This window comes from Acromyrmex echinatior, chromosome 12, assembly GCF_024713525.1.
Source record: "Acromyrmex echinatior isolate Ae372 chromosome 12, ASM2471352v2, whole genome shotgun sequence".
NCBI classification, from domain to species: domain Eukaryota; kingdom Metazoa; phylum Arthropoda; class Insecta; order Hymenoptera; family Formicidae; genus Acromyrmex; species Acromyrmex echinatior.
The window spans coordinates 5,871,887-5,898,150 of record NC_141863.1 but is presented as its reverse complement, the minus strand read 5'-3'; the positions used below and the strand labels follow the sequence as shown (position 1 = coordinate 5,898,150).

At 33.8% G+C, this 26,264-nt stretch overlaps 4 protein-coding genes across 8 annotated transcripts in view; 2 read left to right on the top strand and 2 right to left on the bottom strand.

Moving 5' to 3' along the window:
• Nucleotides 1-10,415, top strand: part of Tmem214 (Transmembrane protein 214) — a 12,754-nt gene extending 2,339 nt beyond the window's left edge. The window contains exons 4-9 of one of the 2 annotated variants that reach the window (XM_011062028.2): nucleotides 293-503; nucleotides 597-736; nucleotides 7,294-7,417; nucleotides 8,957-9,132; nucleotides 9,227-9,378; nucleotides 9,449-10,415. In XM_011062028.2, the coding sequence (XP_011060330.2) occupies nucleotides 293-503; nucleotides 597-736; nucleotides 7,294-7,417; nucleotides 8,957-9,132; nucleotides 9,227-9,378; nucleotides 9,449-9,575 (930 nt within the window). In that variant the 3' untranslated portion in view covers nucleotides 9,576-10,415. Of the gene's footprint in view, nucleotides 1-292; nucleotides 504-596; nucleotides 737-7,293; nucleotides 7,418-8,866; nucleotides 9,133-9,226; nucleotides 9,379-9,448 lie in introns of both variants that reach the window. The other variant, XM_011062027.2, reaches the window with a different exon arrangement.
• On the bottom strand, nucleotides 10,142-18,212 carry LOC105149539 (deoxyribonuclease TATDN1). Its single transcript, XM_087412026.1, has 6 exons — nucleotides 18,072-18,212; nucleotides 13,643-13,896; nucleotides 12,665-12,848; nucleotides 11,745-12,134; nucleotides 11,079-11,282; nucleotides 10,142-10,644 (listed from the first exon to the last, which is right to left on the bottom strand). The coding sequence occupies exons 2-6, from the start codon at nucleotides 13,680-13,682 to the stop codon at nucleotides 10,539-10,541; spliced, it is 924 nt and encodes a 307-aa protein (XP_087268152.1). The 5' UTR covers nucleotides 13,683-13,896; nucleotides 18,072-18,212; the 3' UTR covers nucleotides 10,142-10,538.
• LOC105149541 (ribophorin I) lies at nucleotides 15,060-17,415 on the bottom strand. Its single transcript, XM_011062029.2, has one exon. It carries the CDS (start codon nucleotides 17,247-17,249, stop codon nucleotides 15,414-15,416), a length of 1,836 nt encoding a protein of 611 aa, XP_011060331.2. The 5' UTR covers nucleotides 17,250-17,415; the 3' UTR covers nucleotides 15,060-15,413.
• On the top strand, nucleotides 18,110-26,264 carry LOC105149542 (uncharacterized). 4 transcript variants are annotated; one of them, XM_087412005.1, is made up of 4 exons: nucleotides 18,364-18,510; nucleotides 18,643-18,812; nucleotides 19,812-19,941; nucleotides 20,814-26,264. In XM_087412005.1, the coding sequence occupies exon 4, from the start codon at nucleotides 20,832-20,834 to the stop codon at nucleotides 23,178-23,180; it is 2,349 nt and encodes a 782-aa protein (XP_087268131.1). In that variant the 5' UTR covers nucleotides 18,364-18,510; nucleotides 18,643-18,812; nucleotides 19,812-19,941; nucleotides 20,814-20,831; the 3' UTR covers nucleotides 23,181-26,264. The 4 variants fall into 4 exon arrangements, with proteins under 4 accessions (XP_011060333.2, XP_087268131.1, XP_011060335.2 ...); XM_011062033.2 differs by having other exon boundaries at nucleotides 18,643-18,826; XM_011062031.2 differs by lacking the exons at nucleotides 18,364-18,510; nucleotides 19,812-19,941 and adding an exon at nucleotides 18,110-18,250.

The following is a 26,264-nucleotide window of genomic DNA, read 5'->3' as shown; positions in this document are numbered from 1 at the left end:
TAATATTTTTAAAATTGATTAATTTTTTTTTAATCGTAAATGAATTAAAAAATACATTTATTAATTTAAAAATAATCCAAAATCATAATAAATACTTAAAAACATGATTTCTCTATTTACTAATAATAAAATTTTTGAAGAATTTCACTGAGTCTCAAAAACCCTAGAATATACCAAATCTACAAACTCGCGAGCTAATATATCTAAGGTTTTATAAAAATGTAATGCATGTACGATTTGGCGATGCGATTTGATGTCGGCAGTGAGATCAATATGGTAAAATTTTTTGCAGTCAATATTGTTTAGAAACAAGGATATATGTTACACGAAATTGTTTGAAATGTTAATGGGAAAAGTATCGCAGAAGTTAGATTTGAACTATAGGAATGAGTTGATTAAGGTTCTTGCGGATTGTCTCGTCACGGAACCTGTTTGTTTCACTATTTGGAATTCCATTTATACCAAGAATTTATACCAATCCAGTCTTCTTCTGTCATATATTGGTGAGCATTTCGCGCTTTTCTCACATCTTTCAGTATGTTGTACATTTACGCAAAATATTCGAGAAAAAAATGCAAAAATTCGCTTTCTTACAGAAACAAATTTACCTAGTTTACAAACCAAATTCAAAGCTAAGCATTTCAAAGAAACCCTCGGAATTATTCAAAACAATAATGAAAAATGGAAAAAAGCCAAAGACGAAAACCTGGCGCTTACATGCAAGAAAACATCTCAGGTGAGTTCTCTCTCTCTCTCTCTCTCTCTCTCTCTTGTACAATATATTTTTATAATTTTTTCAGAATGCATAAGTAAAGTAATTTAAGAAACTAAAATTCGTTTCAAAATATATTATAAATTTATAATATATTTTATCTAATATATATTATAATATATATTATATAATATATATTATATCTAAACTATTAAAGGATATGATCGCATAAAAAAAATATTAGGTGTTGGAATTAATTCGTAGCGTTTTACAAGTGATGGGAAGTACTTTCATTAATGTATTTTTTAATGCTCATGTGAAATAAATAACATTCTTTCATTAAAAAACGCTACGAATTAATTCCAACACCTAATAAATTAAAATAAAAGCTTTTTGAAATGTACATAATAGATATTCCGATTAAAAATAACAATGAAAGAAATAGAAGAACTCGAGGGAATAAGCGCTATTCAAGAATGCGCTAGTTAAAAAAAAAATATACAAGTTAAATTTATTGAAGAACGGTAGAACAATAATCGTCTATTCTTCAAAAAGTATCCTCATACGATCGATTTGATTTCATTATCTGTATAGATATTGCTATCCTTTAATATCCTTTAACTCATCGTGATTCTCATTGAGATTCTTGAGCAAATAAAAATTAGAAAAACTGATTAAAAAAATAGCAAAAAAAAATTAACAATACTGATAGTATGATTTCTATCAGATAGATTTGTCGAAGTCAAATTACATTAGAGTGAGAAAAATATTAGGATAGTATTTAAGAAAATAGTTTGATCTTCAATGAACGTTATTATAATCACATAGAGATAACAGCTCAAAATAATTAAAAGAGACTACAGTCAATTATAAAAACCAAAATTATAAAAGAATAAAATTTGTATACTCTGTATCATTAATATGCACTACCGGAACGTTAATGTTGACGTCGACCAAACTAAACAGCGATTAATTTTATTAAAGTTAATTACCGATCATACGAGAGACTTTGGAATCATACAGCGAATTCGGGAGAATAATTTTTACTTAGTACAGTACCTTAACTGGGCAAAAAAAAAAGAATAAATCTTCAACCTTTCATCTGCGAGTTTATTCCCCAGGCTGTTCTGGCTATTGTTAATTCAAATTGATAGTGTCATTTCGACAACTGTATGACGGATTACTTAATACACATGATGATTTTCCTTTACACATGAGTCATGTCAATTTTCATCACTTTTACTATAAAAATTATTAAATGATTCTTATACCTTAATATCTTTAGAAAATTTTGTCAAAGTTGTACTTATATTTAAAAAAATAAAAGAATAAATATAATAATAAATAGAATAATAACAACCATTATTCGCACAGATATTCGTAATATTTAAAAAACAGAATGAGCGATCGTGTGTAAAGGTTAATAATGCACATTTATTTAAAATTGTAATTTTATAGAAAATGTATCACCTGATAATATATCGATATATTATCATTTGATAACATATCGCATTGAAAGTGTTTTCAATATAATCTGTTTATAATATTTATATAATATCCTTATCTCTCTCGCAGAAAATAAAAACATCTGATGCAATAGACTATAGTGTACTATAGTCTATTTGCATCATGCATCTGACATATTTTTTTTTGCATTAATCATGTTGTGCATAGAGAGAAATTTATTTTTCCATCTCTTTCGCCTGAAGTACAAAGTCAATTATTATTTTATTAAAAGAATGAATTCTGTATTTTCTTTTACTACTATATAAAATGAGAATCATGAAGCCATGAAAATGTAAAAGTCACATATATCGAGAGATCACAGACCTAAACGGTAAACAGAAATGACAGGCAAAAATTACTGCTTAATTACTAGATTTAACTAATCCGGATCTAATTGCGTGGTGAAATTCGAAACGCGGCAGTCTTCTCTAACAATGCGATTCTGCCTCTAACAATGGTCGCATGTGCAACCAAGTAACAAACATAACTTGCATGTATTGCATTTAATGTGATGTATTATGTGATCCATGACATTCGAAGCAATACCTTGGTGAGCTCGCAGAAAATTTATCCGCTTCAACGCGAACAGACAGTCACGGACAATTAAACTTAGAAAGCATTTCTCTCGGCGAATTCTTAGATCGTTGGATTGCGAATCTCAAACTTCTTATTACAACTTTCAATTCGCCGGCAATGTTTTAGCAATTATGTGCTATAAACACAGAGATAGATATGTATGAACATTCTCTATTAAATAAATCCATAGATCTATTGTTTTTAGCTAAACTTCCTATACATCTTCATCAGGTTCATCTTTTTCTCTCCAACGTGAAAAATAACGTGGAAAATTGAATCATGCAAGAAGTTCAATTAGAAAAACAGGTCTAATGCTTTTAGATCGAACTCCCTTTCACTTTTACACGCATCCACAAACACATGTGCGTAAAGAATAATGAATATAGTCTGTTGGAAAGGAGAAAAGCCCAACTCCCGATCAATAATAGGTATAGTAATTCTTTAGTCTTTTGCTCTAAGCAATTTAAAATTTTACAGCTAAAATCTCTCTAACACATTTAAAGTTTAATGATTACGGTTTAAGACAGAGCTGGAGACATGCTTTTTGCCGGAACAAAATTATAGTTTTAAAACAATTATACGCAATCTGCGGTCCACCTGTGAATTTTTGCGCCCTCATTCAGCCGAAAAAATTTTTTATTTTAGGTAAATGAAATAACCATTATGCGACTTAAAAGATTACGTAATGTTTATTTACTTGTTTCTAAAAATGGCTCTCTGAATGATCTTTAAAAAAAGTAACATAATATTTAGAGTTTAGTGCAAAAAGCTAAAGATTATTATCATAAACATACCCAGAATAGTGAGAGAAGAAATGTATCTTGATACAAAATGTATATATTAAAACATTTATATTTAATATAAATATTTATTAAAATATATAAATATTTATATTAAAGCTAATCTTTTAGAACTTCAGCGAACTTTCTTACAAATAATATATAACTGTGTTTTTGAATTGAACTATTTTTTAACTATTTTGCCATAATTTTATATTAAGATCGTCTTAAGTGTTAATAAAGAATGTCTTAAGGTGCTAATAAATATAAGAACCGACTATGAATTAAAAACCGATCTAGAAATTTAAAAAAAGATAAAGATCGTATTTATAATCAGACTTCATATTTAAAATTCCTTGAATTTATTTTTAAATGCTCAGTAGCCAATAAAATAATTCGTGGCGCTGAAGATAAAATTTAAGGAAACCTTACACATATTTTACATATTAATTAGCAGGACTGGCATGTATTTGAAATTATTTAAAACACACTATTTGCAATTCAAACGTATTTTGTATTTTTTGTTTTAGCGGATCACATAAAAGTATTATGTATTTTGTATTTAAAATCGAAAGTTGATGAAAACTTTTTGTATCTTGTAATTCAAATATATAATAAGATTATGAATGTTAGTATTTGAAATACAAAATACAAAATACTTTCATAATCTTTTGTTATTAATACTGAAGTATAAAATACAAAATACTTTTATGTTCCCATGAAATACAAAATACAAAATATAATTGTCTTGACAATACTGTTTTTCAAATAAAATTTCAAATACATGCCAGCCCTGTTAATTAGCAATAAACCAGAAATCAGAAGCTCTCTAGAAATTGACCAATCATAATCGATTATTCTTTTTACATTTGACTGTGCTTGATTAATTTTTAGAGCTTCTGATTTCTAATTTATTACTAATGGCTTATAGAATGGCCATTAAATATAAGACCTGACTATGAATGCGGGCAAAAGAGTCAGTTCAACCGAGATTGAAGTTAATCTGCCTCAGTACAAATAGATAAGAGAATTATATTATCAATCTCATCTCTTCATACGTATGAGATTAAACGTGGATTGAGTTTAATTAAACAGAATTCGGGTAAGATTTTTTATCAATGGAACTCGATAAGAATAAGCGTTGACAGTTATCTGGTGCCTCTTTTCGCCTCGTGTAACAATGCCGTTGTAGATTAGTCTCGCAATTGCGCGCGTCGTCTCCAGTCATCTCCAGTTAGTGCGCGACGTTCTACGCAGCGCGCAGTCGTTCTTGGATCTGGTGACGCGCATGTACGTGTATCGATAACAGAGCTGTAAATTCTATAACGTTGACACCTATCGTAGATTTGAATTTTTTTTTCCTCAGCCCTCGCGTGTCTTCTTGTTTACCTTCTCGTATCTCGTCCATGTGAGACGCGTCGCTTCGTTCAGCGCCTCTGTGAAGAGGAACGACTTCGACCTTGGATCCTGGAAGAGAGGCGGTAAACTGTCAATTCTAGTTAACTGACATCAAAAATGATAATGCACGATGATATCTCCTTCCGTGCTACTTTTCCAGTGGAAAATTAACTGCGTCGATGAGAGATATGATCTAAGTTACATCTACTTTTGTTTTCGTGCAACAAATCTGAGTGTCGATTATTGTAGGTCTGTTTCTTGTGTCTGAACTAGTATATACTTTTGAAAAGTGAGACATGTTTGACATTCAACGAAAACGAGAAAGAGAGTTCTAATACGGAAATAGAAAAAAAACGGATTTTGTGTATCTTGAAACGAAGTGAAAATTCGAAAAGTGAGAAAAGTCGGTAGGTGCCGACTAATGAAACTATAAATACTCTAAAGAATTTGTTTACTTTTGTAATTTTCATCTCATCTCGAGGTACACAAAATCGACCCTCCAGGGTCTCGAAAAATATCCTGTACGAAAATACTGGGGAAATCTATAATACACGTGACGTATACTGTAGTATTTCGTATGTATGCGATATTTTTCGAGAATAATAACGGCCCTAGATTTTGTCTGAGATTTCTTTCGCAAGGCAGATAAAAGAGAGAGGAAAAAAACGAGGAGAGGTGCTCCCATACAGAAGCGATCTTGAGGAGAGATTCGCGTCAACGAAATCGGACAATCGTCGCGGATTTCTCGTCGTCATTGGTACACCGTGAAGCCGGTGAATAGCCGAGGTTTCAGCCTCTCGATCGAGAAACACTACGCAGCAAAGCGGCGTCTGAGGTTAAGTTGAAGGTACCTTTTCACTCTGACGCTCGTAGCTTATTTTTGGGTACGAATTTACGGTTCATTCGGCATTTACGAGCATTGCTCGCGTTCGGTGGAATGTTTATCTTGCAACTGTTGGAAGTTTTCTTCGCGATTGAATTATACTTTTAGACCTAAAAGAATAGTCCTATCTCAGCGAATAAAATTTTTAACAAATATAAACAGAACTGGAAAGATTATTTTAAAAGTTACAAGTTAACATTATTTTAGCTTACAAGTGACTTTTTAGGTTATCTTATATGTGTTTGTTATGGAAATCGAGTACAAAAGTAATGCAAAATTGGAGCAACTGATAAAATATGATATAAAACTGTACCCAATTTCTATAATAAAAAGTAATTTATAATAAGTAACTTGTAAAGTAGCTTTCCAAACTCTGAAAATAAACATTTGATAAACGTCAAAACCAGTCACTGATCAAAACGACGCTTGACATTCGTCAGTTCTAACCACGTGGCCTTTTTTAACGCTATAGGCTGTGGCACTCCCCCCCAAAAAAACAAGCAGTAAAACGTAAACAGTCACAATAAAGACCATAAGGTAACGCAAATTATTATCTTAAGTGATAAATCTCAAAATGTTAATTAGCCTATTAAGATTTTTGTGTGCTGGAGCTTTCAAAATGAGTGTCCAACGTCGGCATGAAAGCGCTTTGAGGTAGCCAAGCAGCGTTTTCGGGAACGTACCTATGCGACTTATTGATCGTCGCCTGGTTGCCCCCCTCGCGACGCGAGTGACGACATTCAACATTGACGCCGCTCGCACGGCACGCGCGACTCTTTGCCCGATTTTCTTCTTTTTTTTCGCCCCTCTCGGAGCACAGAATACGCACGGATCTAAACTCGAGTAAACACGTCTTCCCGACTTTCCGCAGGTAAGAGGTGAAAATTTCCACCGGCGGTCCTGTCGTGTGTGTGTGTGTGTGTGTGTGTGTGTGTGTGTGTGTGTGTGTGTGTGTGTGTGTGTGTGTGTGTGTTTATATGATTCGTCAACGAAGGTGATCTCGCGCGAGAAATCGAGTCGCGAGAAAATATTCTCCGGCGCCTCCAGCGATGACGAGGTGGTTTGCCTTCGTGACGTTTGTGTAGCAATCGGAAATCGCAGATATATATCGCCGTTAATTGTTCTCTTTCTCTCTCTTTCTCTCGAACGTGATCTCAAAGATAAGGTGTGTGCGAGATACTCCCGATTTATCATCTACGCATTAACGCGGACATGTTTCGGAATCGTGATCGATTCGTTGTTGTGTGACAGAAGTCTTTATTGATGTCATGTTAGAATTCGCGTGACAGAAAGAAGCTACGTGAAATGTAGTTCGATTGACACGCGAGATTTACGTGACGCTTGAATGATTGTTTTTTTTTTCAAAGTCTGGGAAAAGCGATGAAATAAAAAAATCATTGCTGAGAAAGTGTGCCTTAATATCGTTTGTGTTCTTTCAGGCACTACTGAAGAAAATGACCTCTTCCAGCCGTGGTTTTCCATGGAGATCTGCTAGTCTCCTTTTATTGCTTTTGATCGGTGCTATCGTAGCATACGACACACAGAAACATGGCTCATTTAAAGGTAAGTACTTCCTGGGAACAACAATAGGTATTAATCTTATAAAAGGTTTGCTTCTCATCTCATATCTTCTTGTCATTCTAATTATTTTAAGTTTTCTTAAATTCTTTCAAATTTATATATTATATTTTAATCTTTAATCATTTGGATATTTTTTTTTTAATATTGGAGCACCAAATAATTAATTATTACAATATTTGTATACAATTTATTTAATGCACAATTACAAATATCTTCTAAAAATGTTATATAAGAACCACTTGATTTTATACACTTATAAATTGGCTATTTAAAAAAAATAGCAACTGTTAAGATTCTTTAATGTGATTGGTTTATGTATTTATCAATTATCAAAAGAACAATAATAATCCATCCCTTGAGTTGAATATTTTGTTATTTTTCATTTTCATGTACATCATAATGTAAATCCCTTACTGTGATTGAATTGCTTAGTTTCAAAATAGAACTGTAGTTCATGTTAATGTATGCACTCAATAAATAATAAATAATTCGAGTCAAAATTAATACATTTTCTTGAGTCAAGTTATTAAACTCTATTGTTTTAATTAAAATAATGACATATTAAGTAAAAGCAGTAGCAACTTATAGAAATGATTAAAAATAACTCAAATCAGATATAATTTGACATTCTAATAAATTTAACAGTGTGAGAAGCTAAGGGCAAGACTAATTATATTTAAAAATTTTACAACAGTTGCAAAGTTGCTGTTGATTATAGCCAGAGATGAAAATTAATTCAAAACATGAATCTATTCTGTATATTAAAAGTTAATTACTATCCAAATATTTCATCATAATGCAATGAATTCAATCATTTATTACTACACTGGATTAGTATACATTAAAGGTGCTGTATTATAAAACATCTAAATGTAGTGACATAATATAACTCAACTTTGAAAATGAAATATATTAGATGTTGGAATTAATTCGTAGCGTTTTTAATGAAAGAATGTTATTTATTTCACATGAGCATTAAAAAATACATTAATGAAAGTACTTCCCATCACTTGTAAAACGCTACGAATTAATTCCAACACCTAATATATACTGTTAAAGTGACAATATCATTATTATTCATTTAAAATATTTCTCTGCTTCTACATTTAACTCTGTCAATTTCATATAGCTTTATTATCAATTTTAATTAGCATCTTTTTAATATACACATTCTAGTGTAGGGCAAGTGGCAAAATTTGCTATAAGATTTGTTGTTCAGGGAATTATTATCTTACCATGATGTCTTCTGTTCAATGGCATAACTCGTAAACTGATATAATGGTTCACCAACAACATATTCATTGCTGTCATAAACATCATTATTAGCCCATTAATATCTTCACCTCTTTAATTTTTCTCCTAACCAAATTGATGATATAAATTGAGTTTTTTTTTTTACTTTATTGTACATTGGCATTTTATGTATTGTAGCATCCCAAGTTGGAAAGTTCTTGAAAACTAGCGGAATATTAAAACATGTAGAAAAGGCATGGACTACTCTAAAGTTCTATTGGTCTGCAGGACACAAAGCAGTTAAGGATAGTTCACCGGAATATTACAAAGCCGTTGTAGACTTGTGTGCACCATACATTAAATTAGCTGGCGATAGCTGTCTTATAGTAAGAAATCTTTCAATTAAATTATATAACAATGTCGCGGCATATGTTGAAAGGAACGTACCTATAATTATTGACACAGTAAGTATAATGAAGATCTTAAAAATATTTTCATATAGAAAATAACCTTTCGCATAGAATACACCTCTTAACAATTTTTATTTCTTTTATACAGATCGAACATTACGCTCCAGGGATCTTGGAACAAATTAAATCCCGAAGTCTTCAGGGACTGGAGTTTGTGAAAGTTTCCTTCATTCTGATTGGAGAGAAAGTTATTGAACATTCCAGCGCGTCGATACAGTGGCTGGAGAAGAATGTCTTTGTGTAAGTGTGCTCATACATTATGCAGACTGTAATCGGATATCTTGACCTTCCTACCTTCTTTTTTTTTCAGAGGCAAGCTTAGCCCAGATAATCTCCGCAATTACGCTATTTGGGCTTTCGACACAACGCAATCGTACGCCGCTCAAACGTACGATTGGGTGTACGAGAAAGTGCAAACTCTCTCCAAAGTGCCATGAATAAAATCCAATGGTTTACTGTATGAATAATTATTGCGTTGACGGCGAAATTTCCGCCTCTTCACGCAACTCTCCGCATTTATTATTTATGACATGGAAGCGTTACATATATATTTTCCGAAGATCACGAATGCGTCAGCCATTTTACCTGTGATATCTCGAATAGAAAATCTATATCTTGCTTTGGTTGGTCCTGACGAAGAAAATTTCGCGATCTTCTAATAAACCGGAACAATTGCGGGCGTTTTTTATTAAGACAAATATTTTTCTGTCATTTTCTTTAAAATTATTATAACTAATAATATATATGTATATCCGAACATTAGATCTTTGTACGCAAATCGTTCGAAAGTGCGATCTTTAGTATTTTGTATTTTCATTTATAATTTTGAGGATTTTGATTGAATATATACATTCGATTACATTGAATGATCGAATAAAAATTTTTTCGTTCAACAGCTCTTCTTGTAGATGTAGTAAAGGAGGAACTCTGCTACAAATAAAAAAAATTTTAAGGAAAAAATTGTGCCGGAAAAATGGGAATAATAACAGCAACAACGGTGATATTTTTAGGAATAGCAGAATAGTATATATATTAATAAATATCGTAATATAATATAATAATAATAATGAAATGATGGTAATAATAGCGATGAAATGCAATAGATGAATATGAGATATGATAATATAATTTTAACAAGAATATATTAAAGTTTTACATGGGAAGAGAGATCTGTGTGTGGATAGTGACAGTCACTTCCATAAAGCCACGTATGTAAAAATGAGTTGTCTTATTTCCCCCCTTCAATAAAGTTTCAGCAGCGTGCCTTTTCTTTTAAATTTCTTCACTCTGTTCTGTGTGCACGTTCACAGCTTTTATCCCTGATTACTTCCATGAAAATGCGTATTCCGTCAACGCACTTTAAATTCGCTTGTATTTTTGTAGCATCGAGTATTCGCATACTATAATTCATACGGGAAGAAAAGCTTCATTGTATTCTTGTAGATTTGATTGCATAGGTATTCCTCTTCCTCATCTCTGATTCGCGCTAGAACTTCCAATATTTGACTGCAATTAATTAAGATCATATCATTTAATCCTCTATTCGACCTATGCAATTATATTCCTTCAGAGTTGACAGTGAATTCATTAAATTCACTCAAAATCTATTAAAATATATTTAATTTTCATTTTTTATCATTTTGTTCCTTGAAAGTGCCTTTTAATATGAGGCCTGTTCTTTTTAGCTGAACTTTTTGCATGGTTCATCTTTTCTCTTTTCCTCTCCAACGTGGAAAAAAAGGAAGAAAGATGAACCGTGTAAGAACTTTAGTTAGAATAGACTTATAAATTAAATGAATTTTACAAACCCAGTGTGAGTATTAAAAATTTTGGTGTCAGCTCCGAAGGATTAAAAATATTGCAAAAATTAATGTTTAATTTTAAACAAATATCGTATGTAATTCTCATTTTACGATCTGCAGGAAGAAAAGTATACTAACACTATCGTGCAAGGTTCGTTCCGTCCTTTAACCATCTGATCTGCTTGCCACTTTTCTTTCTTTACAGATGGAAAGTGCGTGATAACATCGTTCGCGGATGCATGCGTCGGCCTGATCTCGCACCATGGACAATCAGTCTCTATCATGAGCCTGTCCGAGGGAATGGTAGTGATCGCGAAAAGATTTTCCTCTGTTTTCAACGAGCTGAAACACGAAACAAAATAAGATTATTGGATTGTCCTCCTTTTCTCTTTTAACTCTTGCGAGAATCACATATTCATAATGAATTCAGTCACTTCTATTACACTAAATTAGTGCATACTAAAAGCTGCTATACATGAAATTAGCAAAGTTAAATGTAAAAACTATACAAAATATAAATATTTTTAATGCCCGTTTCAATGTAAATTAACTTTAACCTCTCGGTTCAATTTACTCTTCATCTTTGCCTAATTTTTAGAACTGAAAAAAGATGAAGTTGAAGCGAGATTAAAATTAATTAATGAAAATAGATATGAATGTCTATAACAATGATATTGTCACGTTATTTAACAAAATATACAAGTATCATTTAAAATTAATTATGCTACTACATTTGGATACTTTATATAAAGCAGCATATAATGTGTGCTAATCAGTGTAGTGACCAAACATCATCAATCTTACCATCCATTGACGCCGATGTATAAGCCTAATTGCAATATGGAATTTGCATCCTCCGGGTTACCGTCGAAGGAGTGCACAACACCTGGCGTCAATTCGTTTTTATGTTTTCTTAGAATTCGCACAAAATCGTCACTAGCGTTACGGCAGTGCAGAAACATTGGTAGCTTTAACGTGGAGCACAATGACAATTGTAGCTCAAAGTACTTCTTTTGAGTCTCCTTGGGGCAGAAATTCAGCCTATCATAGTCCAAGCCCATCTCACCGATAGCGACGATTTTGTCCTTGTTATTCAGCGCCAGGTCCGATAATGATTTGAGGTATTCTTCTGGATTGCCACTTTCCTCGAATTCATTGCAACGGGTCGGATGACAACCAACCGTCGAATACAGTCTGTCTGCAATTTGTTGATTGATGACGATCAGTCATTCGTTCTCAAAAATAAACTTAACTCGTAATTTAAACATATGGGTTCTATAACCCTGGGACATTTTCCTAATTTTTAAATAGTGTTATAAGTACACATTTATACCAAGTTCAAGTATTGCATTTTTTTTATATAATTGAAAAATTTTCATTTCGAAAATTAATAACAAGAACTTATGTTTCTTTAGCATCACAAAAACAATGTATATTCCTGCATGAGATTAATCATGAATTATGATCGTTTGCAGTATACTGAATAGCATAGTAAAAGCTGTTTTATATAAAGCATCTAGATGCAGTGACATAATATAATCACCTTTGTTAGTTAACTATATTAACTTAATTTCATGTATAATAATTTTAGTATGCATTAATTTAGTGAGTAAGTGAAAAATTAAAATTTGAAGAAATTTGAAAGAGATCTACAATTAAAATAGATTAATTTGAGAACACGGAAAGATTTACATCAATACAATTTCTCACATATTTAAATATACTTGCCATCAGTTCTCGCTATTTCAAGAGCTTTCTTGCTTTCTTCTACATTGCCAGCTGTAATGATGATTTTCGAGAGATTATTCTTCCAACTTCGCTCTAGAACTTTATCCAAATCTGGTTGATGCTTCTGAGATCCATGATAGACTCCTTGGTACATGGAATCCGTTAAATTGGCTCCGATATCTATGACAATTGGAGTACAATGGAAAACGCTGGATTCTCTTAATACAAAATTGTTCAAGCAAATGTATAAGGTGTTCTGAATATACGTTTTCCAACAAGAGATACCGTGTAGTACAGTGAATCATTAAATCCTTGTTATTTGCTAATTAAATATTAATATCAAGGATATAGTCGATATAGTCGATATAGTCGAATTGTTACCCTATTAGTGAATTCAGTCACTTTTGGATTACGTTAGATCAATGCGTATTAAAAGCTGCTTTACATGAAATTAGCAAAGTTAAATGTAAAAGTATATAAATATTTTAAAGAATTGACTATCTACTAATAATATTGTCACATTAATTAACAAAATATATATGTATCATTTAATTGCCAAAGTTGATTATATTGTATCACTGCATTGAGATATTTTATATGAAGCAATTTTTAATATGCACTGATCCAGTATAGTGTGAGTGATTGAATTCATAGGTCATAAAAATGTTTTATGTTAAATGTTTACAGACTTTACTTTATATATCAACAAAGCATTATTGATACACTTAGAATTGCATATGATGCTGAAATATATCTAATGTGTCTCTCAAGGCATTTGAGAATTCCACGAAAGAATCCGGAAGCGTTTCCCGGAAAGGATACAACCGGGAGGATACAAAAATCTGTCAAGTATCAACAAAGGGAAGGGATTTTGTTAAGTTAAAGAAATCAGTCCCGCCTCTCACTATAACCTTTGTATCGCGGGACAAATGGCAGAAACATGTTGAGTAAGAACGAAGGACAGTCGGGTTTACCTATAAATTTCCGCAAATTGGACATTCTAGCTGCAAGCATGGAAACGTTCCCAGGCGGAGATTGTTTGTCCGGACGTCCGGTCGAGGGTAGACAGAGAGGTTAGCTGAGGTTAGCAGGTGTCCACCGTTTCAACCGGCTGGATCGACACATGGATGGAGTCCAATGAAGGACTGACGTTACGCTTTCATGCGCAGTAGTGATCGTCCCGACGCTATCCTTGCTTCCACGCGTCATCGATCAGCCTATATAGCAACTGATAGCAACTACCGACCTAACTACTGAATCCTGATCTTTGATATGTTCAAAAATAAAAATACAGACACGTACGCAATTAAAAAAATTAGACGGGGTTTTGAAGTCCAATTGAAAATTCTATAGCTGCATGAAATTTTCATCTCTGCAGTATAATTCTCTTTTTCGTAATGTAATATTGTAATTACATAATTATAATAATATATAGTTATATATATTTGTAATATATGCAAGATTTGTAATTCTGAGCTCCATTGGTTTGATATATATTCATTTTTGTATTGCCTTTCTTTTTCTATCTCCAATAAGAAAAAAAAGACACCAAGTAAATATTGTCAAGCTTCTCAATGTTCAAATCTTAAACAGCGTTAATATTGTGTCACTTTGGTGAAAATTTTTTCAGAATTTTTATATGAATTTGAACATTTTCAGAAATACTGACAAAGGTTACATTTTTTTTAGAATTTTTTATTACATATGAATTTGGAAATATTCTTTTTTAGAATTTTATGTAAAAAAATTTTAGAAGTTTCAAAACATTTGTTAATTATTTTTCAACATTTTAGAAATTTTTTATACAAATTGAAATATTTTTCAAGAATGTAAAAATCTACATCTTTTCTTCATATTATATAAATTCTGAAATACTCTGAAATTTATTCTATAATTTTTGAAAAAAATTGTTGTGTACTTTTTCAAATTTTATAAAATTATTTTATAAATTATAAAAATGAGAAATTTTAGAATACTTCAGAGAATTCACATACATGAAGAATTTTGGAAGATTTTTTCTGCATAGACTTTCTTCGCACTTCTGAAAAATGTTACAATTTGTATAAAAAAAGTCTAAGAAAATTTCTAAAATGGTTAAAAAATTTCATGCTTAGAAAGTTTAAAAAATCCAAAAATTTACATTAAAATTCTGAACAATTACATAAAAAATTCAGAGAACAATTTTCAACAAGTTACTTATATACATATAAACTGTAATTCCAAAATAATTATATAATTAAATAAAAATCTCAATTAAATATGTTGCAGGCTGCCAGAAATTTTTTCAAACTTTTAAAAATCCAAATTGCTAGACTTCATATGAGCCTTATTATCTTTCTTATTAATGAGAAATATTGTTACACACACAGATATATAATAATAAGTGTTGCCTACTTTTTACAAGTTTTTTTTATTTAGATACGCTTTTTGATGATATAACAGACAGGATACAACGAAACATTTCGTTTTTATGTTTCCCTTTCTATATATATATATATATATATATATATATATATATATATATATGTGTATATATATATTTGTTGATTTATAAATCTTAATGAATTAATATAAATCTTAATCTACGTAAATAAGAGTTTCCTCTTGACTCGATGCGCTTGTGAATGTATGGAATTTTTCCTCAATCATACTCGCGAATGGAATATTAACAGATGCGAGGCGTTACTGTATTGCAAATGCACCATCGTTGCTCTCGAAGTTCTAGAGTTCGTTCGTGAAACACGATTACCGGAGCGATTTAATGATCGTGTTAATCTTCTCAATACAGTCCTCCTTTTTCCTGGAGATCGTCGTCTCCATGTCGATGAATTGCTGCCGACTGATCTTGCCCGGGATCAGTTTCTCCAAGTACAATGCCTGCAATTGGCCGTAGATCTCCTTCAGATAACGATCGCACTTTTGTAACTCCTGGATGCGATCATACACATCGGTGGACTCTCCCTTTATCTTCTGCGCGATCTCGTTGAGTGCGTTGTTCGCCGCCTTATATTCCTGATTGATACCCTTTATCGCAGACTGGAAACTGTTGGTGTCCTTAGACACTTTCAGGTACGATAACTGCTCTTCCAGATTATAGTAAGTTGCGATCCTGCGGTCCTGAGCAGCGAGAACTTTCTCGCACTGACCAGCAATCCTCAACTTGCTCTCCGACACTTCATCCTTATCGATGGAGAAGTCACATCTCACATATACTATGACTGCCAGGAACATCAGCCACAGCGCCAGCACGATCATCAGCGGTTCCTGCAGCATCAGTAGACGCGGGAACGTATACTTGAGCCTGAAACTCTGAATATGATTCTCTACCAGATTATTTTTAGTCACAGATATCACTGGACGGCCAGTAACATCCAGATACGTATAATGCAGGGAATCTGGCAGGCGGGTTACAGGATAAGGCAGCTCCAGCTTTATGTTCCTTGCACCCTCTGGCAGAATGATCTTCAGGACCATCTCATCCACCACCATGTCGTCAAAGATGTGATCCAGCAGTCTCATCTCCAAGGCGAACTCGTCCCCAGAATGGAAGAGGTACTCGTAGCTGGGTACATTGTACCCAATTGTGTAACGAGTCTTCCAGCCACCGAACAATGGAAATCTCGGTCGTAGATTCAGCTCCACTGAATCCTTCTTGATGCGGGTGTGCGACGTAGAGATGTTACCGATTTCGTCTCTGTAATAAATGTCGGAAGCGGCCGCTGGCAGAATAGTATCGAAACTTTGGATACTCGCCTGTCCAGATTTGGATTCCCGAGCATACTCGTAACGTGAGAAGGAGCCTTTCAGCAACGCTCCGGTATGTAAGAGATCAATATGCTCCTCGACAGCTATGTTACCCCAGTGAGAGATCTCGAGGACCCTCTCAAGCCTCGTTACTGTGAGGAACTTATTGTTGTTCTCGAAGTGTACAGTCATCTCCTCATAAGAGAATGGTGGCTGAGACTCATATGGACCATAAGCCAACATCGAGCCAGTCTGGGAGACAGGCTTGATCTTGGTGTAGCTCTCGAGATTGCGAGTGGGCAGTGCCACGTAGGTGGTCTGCTTGGTGACAAGATAGGGCAAGCAGGCATATACATTGCCCGTGTACCTGACGAGTTGCTTCTCCTGTTGTGTGATCTGCTTGGGATGCGGCACCAGCTCGTGCGTGAATACCGTCTCCAGTTCAATGGTGAGAGAGCGCCGAGCCGCCAGGTGGTTGCCAAGATCAACGGAGTAGAAGACTCGATCGCGATGCGTCGGTACCTTGGTCTCCTTCACCTTCAACTCCAGTTTATCGGGCTCTACACGTGCCGCTACGTAACTGATGAATCTGCTCTGAGCATCGTCCAAGCAGAAGAGGAAATTCCGGACGCGATCTTCCTTGCTTTGCTTGTTTTCCATCACCACTCGAGTGGTGATTTTGGTTAGCTGGGACTGCAAGTCGATGTGTCGCTCGACGCTCCTGATGGTCAAGTTCGGGTCCACGATTCCGTCCAAGTTGGCCGCGGTGCAACCGCTGTACGCTTCCAGGTAGAATACGAGAGCGCAGATTAGCGCACCCGCGTGAACGCGAGACATTGTCGATGAGACTCCGAATCGTTAGGAATTTTTATAATTCTGTCTCCTGATGGAACGGACTAACGAAGCGGCACGATAAACGTCCTTTTCCTTGTACGTTGCGCACTCGCCGGTACGCGGCGACACGGTTAGCACATAACAAAATACGTGGCGTTCGTCTATGGCGCCGGCTAGTTGCGCGCATGTCAATATGTAACGATGCGGCCAGCAACGCATCATTGCGAGAACATACGTTCACGTTTACAAATGGAATGTCCGGTTTGAATTGAATCATTTGATTGGTCTATATTTTAGGATCTAACGGAATATGCTAATCAAATGCAAGAACTCACTAAGCGCTCAGTGAGTTCTTGCATTTGATCAGCATATTCCGTTAGATCCATTAGATATAAATATTTGGCTCATACATTATTAAATTTATGATTTTTTATTACATAAATGTTCCATAAATAAATATGCATACTTGTAAAGCTATAATATCCTATATATTGAAGAAAAGTTACAATTTTTTCTCTATTGATTATCTCTGTTGATAATCAAATTTTGACGATAACACAATTTCACAAGCACTGTAAGCGGTAAAGTGAACACAGCTTCAAAGTGCGTTCAGAGATAATATTGGGTCATCTAAAAAGTATCCGCGGTTTTTTGTCACTAGATGTGTGTTGATGCTCATATATCTAGTGACAAAGTACCGCGGATACTTTTTAGATGATCCAATATTTTATATGGTAAAAAAAACTGCACAACATCACATAATGATATCGACAGTGTCGTTATGAAATTAGAGAATAGCTGATTATAGAACTGCTGATTGCTTACCCATTGTTAAACAAGGATAAGATGATACAGGGGGGTACCCAGGTGAAGTTTCCGAACGCAGCCATAGTGGGTAATGAACATCCGTGAATCCGAAGGACGAAAAAGTATCGTCACACACTATCGAGGAAGAAAAGACAAAGCAGTAGAAAAAGACGAAAAGAAACACTGGTAGAGTTGAGGTACGTTCCGTTAAATTACTAAGTACTTATAGGGATGCATTCCGTATTAACGTCCGAATGACAATTTTTCATCGGAACTTCGATGAAAAACGTCTCGCATGCGCAGAACGATATAGTGTAATAAAGCGCGACGGTCAAATATATGTAGAGTTGTGTTGCAGGTTATGTTTATATTCTGTCAATTTTATGTTTGAATACAAACAAAGAATATTCTATGTTAGAAGTTTTATATCTGAGTTTATTACTTACTTCTATATCATGTATGTGTAAAAACACCCAAGAATCGTTTTATTTCGCGAGACAACCTCGTTGTGTGACGTCACACTTAGACCTGACAGAGAAAATCTATAATTATTACACGTAACATATATACAAATTTTCAATATTTACAGAATAACTTCAATATTTACTTAATATGGAGAGTAATTCGCCACCGTTGCACTTTCGGCGCATCTGTCGATTCTGCTTATCGGATTCGGAACCTCTGAACTCCATCTACGAGCGCAACCAGTCAGTCCAGTTACCACTCCAGTTGCAGATCATGTCCTGCGTTGCTATCGAGGTGAGACTTGAGAGGTGAGTGGCTCTGCCGCTAACAAAGACATAGACTGATATTTATAGTCAATTTTTATATAAGATTCTTATAATTATTCTTGTAAGAATATCAAATATATTTGAAATTGTTTTAGGTATAGTCTTAAGATGTCATAAGTCAATCAGAGGCCAGTATTTATAATTGGATCTTATATTTATGACTGTCTTAAGTTGTTACTCATGTAGCATATATGTTCAAAAGAGGATATAAAACGTCTTATAGATGTCTCAGAGAGCATCTTTATAACATGATGTTTGAAAGACATTTTGATGATGTCTTTAGAATGTCTTGTATCTGTATTTTGGATATACTATTCTCTAGACAGATATATGTCTCAGCATTATTGCGTTTTTCATTGATAGAACTAGTGCGCACTCTATATTTTTATTAAATATATCTTTATTTTTTTTGCTCGGATATGTAAATACAAATGAATAGATGAGTCAAACACTTACATACATCTTTATGTTGATTTATATACAATGGCTTTAAAGTGCACTGAGTACACACTAGTACTGTCAAAAACACTTGATATCTTGAGACATTATTTAAAATTAGAACTGACTATGAATACTAGTCAAAGGCTGTATTAGCATCTTATAACATTACTTAAGACAATCTTAAAATAAGAATGAACTATGAATACCATCTACAGAGCATGGACTGTGCAATTTATATTTACATTTGATCTATAAAAATGTGAGATAGAATGTAAAGACGGTCAGTTTCTATTTTTTTCTATTCAATAGTATAATATTATTAAAAAGAAAGAAAGATTGGCTGTTTTCATACTTCTTTTTATTTTTGTTGATTACATTAGATATATTATTTAGATAAAGATGGCGCAATCCGTGTTCTATGTCTTTGAATGATACTCTTAACAAGTAATCAATGACTGCGTTCAGCAGAGAAAACTAATCAGTTAGTACTTAATAATTTTTTAATATGATTGGTTCTTGTCTTTAGTTCTTCGTTGGATTCAAGTATAGGAACTAATCATATTAAAGAATCACTAAGCGCTAACTGATTAGTTTTTTCTCTGCTGAATGCAGCCAATGATAACCACCGGAGGTACTTCGCCGTATGCTCCTCGTGGGTAAGGACCACAACACAAACTTTTTGCACAATGCTGCATAACCCATAAGACATTAGAAAAACAACCAATCCTTCATTTCATATTCTAGTTGATTCTCTTATGCTTTAAGTATGCATTATGTAAAATCTATACAAAGCAGCCTTAATAAGCTTATTACAATAAATCATTATCTAAGTTTTAAGTCTTAAGTCATAAGAAATTGATCAATCATAGTCGAATGTAAGAAAAATAATCGATTATGATGGATCAATTTCTTATAACTTAAGCTTTAAAGTTTAGGTAATGACTTATTGTAAAAAGCTTCTAATGATCGTTAATATAAGCAGTGATATTGCTGGCTGATCATGATGACGTCGCGATACCACCGAAAGAGGATGTTTAATTTGCATTCTCGCCTAATTTCTTTTTCTTCGGAATTTTTCATCCTAGAACTTTTGAGTATGATGATGGTTTATTTTAATAGATAAACGGTTAAATAAGAGAAAGTTTATTTTATTCTTTCTTATATATATATATATATATATATATATATATATACATATATATATATATATATATATATATATATATATATATATATACATTAGTCGTTGGAGATGTCTAAGTAGAACAGAATTTCCTGTATTATTAAAATGAATGATAAAATTGAATTTTGAAAAATTAAATAAATCTAAAAAACAGCTATCTGAAATAAAAGATCTTTTAGAAGGAGTCTTTTAGAATAAAGAATGTATGGTCACTGTAATTATAGATTTTTTAAATATTTTCGTATACAATATTTTTCAAGAATGTACGTCCAACACTGAGAAGAGACTTTTCTAGATCGTCAATAGGTAAGCTCGTTCGTAATGAACCATTTTGTTTCTTAATAGGTCTATACCGAGGACGAGATGCCACAGGTGATCTGTAACACGTGCCGCTGGAATCTGGATTACTTTTATAAATTCAAGTTGCAATGCAAGAAGGCCGACGAGGCATTAAGAGATTGCCTTCTGTCTGGAAAATTACCGAAACCTTTCCCGCCCATTCGTATCAATCCGTTGACGGAGATCGGCAACAAGAGGCCAGTCGAATATAGATCACAGAATGAGGTTTCGAAAAAGCAACGCATCTTTGATGATAGCAAAAATACAAGAGAGAGACGTGAGACCAGAAGAAGGGAGAAAGAGAGGGAAAGAGAATCACAAAGTGAAAATCAGAATATCAGCGAGCAGCATCTTTACGAGGAAACAGAGAACGAGCAGAACGGAGACAGTGAGAGTAATCAAGAAACAAGCAACATTAATGAAAACAAAGAACACGAGCCAGCAGAGGTCAAAGTACACGCATGCGATCAATGTGAACGTACATTCGCATTACATCAGGCTCTGCTGCTGCATGTTCAGCGCATTCATGTTCGCGCTCGCAATTACAAGTGCAACGAGTGCGAGAAAAACTTTTTCAATAAACACGATCTGGTCAAGCACTTGAGTATTCATTCGCAGGAGAAGCCGTATTCGTGCTCGATTTGCGAGAAGCAATTCTCGCGGCTGACTTCGCTGCAACGTCACAAGAAGATACACAAAGATGAGACGCACTACACCTGTTCCCATTGCGACGATGAATTTTTCACTACAGAGGAACTCGAAGAGCACAAGAATTCGGCACACAAGAAAGAGAAGCCGTTCCAGTGTAACATTTGCAAGAAGCGCTTCCTATACAAACAGGGTCTGCAACGGCACGAGACATTACATAATAATAAGGATGAAAAATTCGTATGTGATTACTGTAAGGAGACCTTCCGTACTTGCACAAAGCTGGCCCGACATCTGATTACCCATTCTGGTCCTCGACCATATATGTGCAAATTGTGTCCTCGTACATTTCTGCTATCGCATCATTTGACTAGACACATGCGTATGTCTCATTCAAAAGAGAAGCGCCGTGTATACAAGAACGGCAAGAAGAGCTTAAAAGTAAATCAGTTGACGCACGCGAAACGTACATACATGTGCTTCACCTGCGATGTCTGTCAAGAATCTTGTCGTAATCGCGCTGATTATGTCATCCACATCAAGCAGCATATCGAAGCGGGCGAGAAAATGGACCCGGACAGTTTACAGTCCAATATTAAGAAAAATCTTAAACTAAAGTTTAATAAGACGAAAGAAAAAGAAAAAGATCAGCATTCTAATAGGAATGATGATCACGAGTCGTCAGAGTACGTTGTGAAAAAGTTACCAAAGTCGTTAATGCCTTCAGAGAGTGAGAAGAAAGAAGAGCAGGCTAGAAAAAATAAGAAAGAAAATTCCGAGAAACAAGAAAAGGAAGAACCTAATGTGATGTACGTACGTAGCAAAAATGGTAGCATGGTCAAAATTACGACATTCCCACCCATCGAGCGTATACACGATATTCAAGAGCAGAAAGCAATATTTGAGAGTACGAAGCAAACTACTTCAATCGATTCTCCTTCTCAGAGCAGCTCGAAAGGCCTCACGTCATCGCAAACCGAAAAGATTCCCAAAAGCGGCTATGTGGACGACATCGAGTTACAAGCGCAAAAGATCATCACCTCAGTATCCAAAAACCAGAAGACCCTGTTGAAGCACCAACAGAACGGCCAAGATCAATCTAATGAATCGCTAACATCTGTGACGAGAGTCCAGAGCTCTTCTCAAGAAAGTAACAAGGGCAATGATAAATCAGAGACCTTAGCATTCACTCCGAACACCATCAAAGTTAAAAGGATTAAAAGAATTGTGGTGAGGAAATCGGCAGGAAGAAGTAACGAAGAAACATCAGCTAGTACATCTGGTGTCAAGGATGGAGATTCTTTTTTGAGCGGTATTCCTGGCTCGCGTATCAAGCGAGTGATTGTCAGTAGAATTATCCGAAAGAATGACGTTGTTCATGAAGTTATCATGAATCCAGATGGAACTACGATAGATACCGCAGAACTGACAAAACTATCGACTGGCAATGTAGTGAAGCGAATAGTAAGGAAGCTACCGCTAGACAAGAATCAGAATATGGTACAAGCGCTATTGCAATCCACGAAACAACGTCAAAAAATAGAAGATACAGCGAACGAAAAGTTCGAAGTGATGACTTCAGCGTCATCCAGCAACGATACACCAGAGAGCTCGGATGCTTTGGAAAAGAAGCAATTGATCACCCTGGGTCAGGATCAGAAAATAATTTATGTAGAAGCTGAAGCAATTGGAGACGTAGCGGAAATAGTAGATATTGAAAATTAAGGAGTCGCAAGCGAAGAAATATAACAGAATGGTGATTGACGAAATATTATCGAGCGACATGATGAGTCTGAAGATGAACAGCAGCTATCATTCAAGAGAGTATTTGTGAAACGGAAACAATATATATGATGAGGAGCGGGAATACAACGATGACACAGAAGTGACAAAAAAAAATTTGACTCCAGTAGAAAAGAAAGAGACGGAACAAATTGCCATGAAAAAAAGAGGAAGAAATGTTGGAAAATGTTCAGAAAAAAATCCAAAGTACGACGATGAGCAGCAGTAATATCGCATTAAGTGATATATCTACTCCGAAAAAATATCCAATGATCTCGAACAACAAATTATACAAACAAGTGTTACGTGATTATTATTATTACGTCATTATTATTATAAACCTAGCGATACATCAAAGGTGAAGGAGATGAGTCCAGAATAAATAAAATATATAAAATAAAAAACAGAATATATAAAATTTTCGAGACTATCGACAACGTAATGAAGATACAAGCTTAACTTATACCGATACTTGGTAGTACTACGCGTACTAAATCACTTGATACTCTCAATATAAACGCTGGGGAGTTACTTCAATGGCTCTGGTCTGGTACTTCCGAATCGCGCTGGTACGCGTATCAAATGGTATCAAAAAATCTCAATGCGCTGTAAATACTTGTGGCTTGTATGTTAATCTTGCCACTTTAAATGAGGACGTATCAAATATTTAGTTCATTTAATTTGAGATACGCATACTAATCGATTTAACAATATAAAAAGGGTCACAGAAGTCGATTCTGAACAATCTCACGCAAATTCCAGTATCGCGGCGTCATCATACACGAAATAAAAGACTGACTCGGCGGTGGAGGTTGATGTCGCTTAGGAGATCAAGTTAGATCCTGAGATGGAGAAGCCTTCGCAGATTATCGTCGTACAAGAGGAGAGTCAATCTGACTCCAACACTATCACTTAGACAATCAGGATCTCTCCGAGATTACTTCGATCTTTGAGGCATCAGACGACGTATTGGAGATGCAGAAATTGACAGGCAGCAATCTGAACGAATCCGTCATACAGTTGTCGAAATGACACTATCAATTTGAATTAACAATAGCCAGAACAGCCTGGGGAATAAACTCGCAGATGAAAGGTTGAAGATTTATTCTTTTTTTTTTTTGCCCAGTTAAGGTACTGTACTAAGTAAAAATTATTCTCCCGAATTCGCTGTATGATTCCAAAGTCTCTCGTATGATCGGTAATTAACTTTAATAAAATTAATCGCTGTTTAGTTTGGTCGACGTCAACATTAACGTTCCGGTAGTGCATATTAATGATACAGAGTATACAAATTTTATTCTTTTATAATTTTGGTTTTTATAATTGACTGTAGTCTCTTTTAATTATTTTGAGCTGTTATCTCTATGTGATTATAATAACGTTCATTGAAGATCAAACTATTTTCTTAAATACTATCCTAATATTTTTCTCACTCTAATGTAATTTGACTTCGACAAATCTATCTGATAGAAATCATACTATCAGTATTGTTAATTTTTTTTTGCTATTTTTTTAATCAGTTTTTCTAATTTTTATTTGCTCAAGAATCTCAATGAGAATCACGATGAGTTAAAGGATATTAAAGGATAGCAATATCTATACAGATAATGAAATCAAATCGATCGTATGAGGATACTTTTTGAAGAATAGACGATTATTGTTCTACCGTTCTTCAATAAATTTAACTTGTATATTTTTTTTTTAACTAGCGCATTCTTGAATAGCGCTTATTCCCTCGAGTTCTTCTATTTCTTTCATTGTTATTTTTAATCGGAATATCTATTATGTACATTTCAAAAAGCTTTTATTTTAATTTACTTTTATAGCTATATAATTATTTTTATTATTTTTCTATGAGTATAACTCGGAAAGTTGTAACATTCCAAATAAATATTTTGGTACATTTGCAATGAGAGGATAATTGTAAACATATGGTTCAGATAGTTTTAGGAGTCATAATTAAAGGAATAAGGAAAGAGAATAAGGCCGTTCATAGTCTGTTCTTATTTTAAGATTGTCTTAAGTAATATCTTATTATCCTTTGATTGATTTGTGACTTCTTAAGACTGTACTTGAATATAAGATCTGACTATGAATACCGACCTAAAAATTTCAATTTATGAAAAATCATGTATTGAATAGTTTTTGATAGGTTGAAATTCTTATTTTTTGTTTCCTGTTCTCTATTCCTTTGATTGTGCGCATTGGTTCTGACTTGTGAACACTGTGTCACAATTGTGAGAAATATGTACATATTGTATCTCCTAGCGGTTTCCTTTATTTGCGCACATTCGCTTCCGTTAATTAAATAAAGAAAAAAAAAGTCATTCTTTGATCACGCAGTGATCATTGGATTTGTCAGCTTTCTAATGTTAAGGACGTAATCAGGACCAGTTGCATCAATTGATTATTACATTCGTAGAATTTTTCCCTTTGATCAATTAAATTTATTAAATATATTTTTAAATATGATCAACTGTATACAATTTATTTAATTCATAATTATATATTGATATCTGAAAATGTTAGAATAATTAGACTTTTTTAGATTCTAGTTTTGCTGTTGTTTTCAAAAGATCTGGGCCGATGTGCCCATAATATAATGGTCTTAAGCCCATAATGGTCTTAAACAAATTGACCAATCACAATCAAAATTGTGATCTTACGTTTTGAAACGCTCGAGTGTGATTGTTTACAGTATTATGATTACTACTAAAGCCTGTTCTACAATCCAATTAAATCCAATTTCATAATAATAACTCGTAGTTAACTTTTAACCGAGATTAAACTTAAAATAAGTTAAACTTGTTAATCATTTTCAACAACAACATCGAGAACATGAGATAATGAAGTATAGATATACATATGTTCACAGTAAGCATATATATATATATATATATATATACATATGTTTAGAATTATTTTGTTAAATTAGTAAAATGATAACACACAGGTTATCCGATGTTCTATAAAATATTTGGAATTATATAATTATATGAAATACAAAAGTGTATCAACATAGAAAAA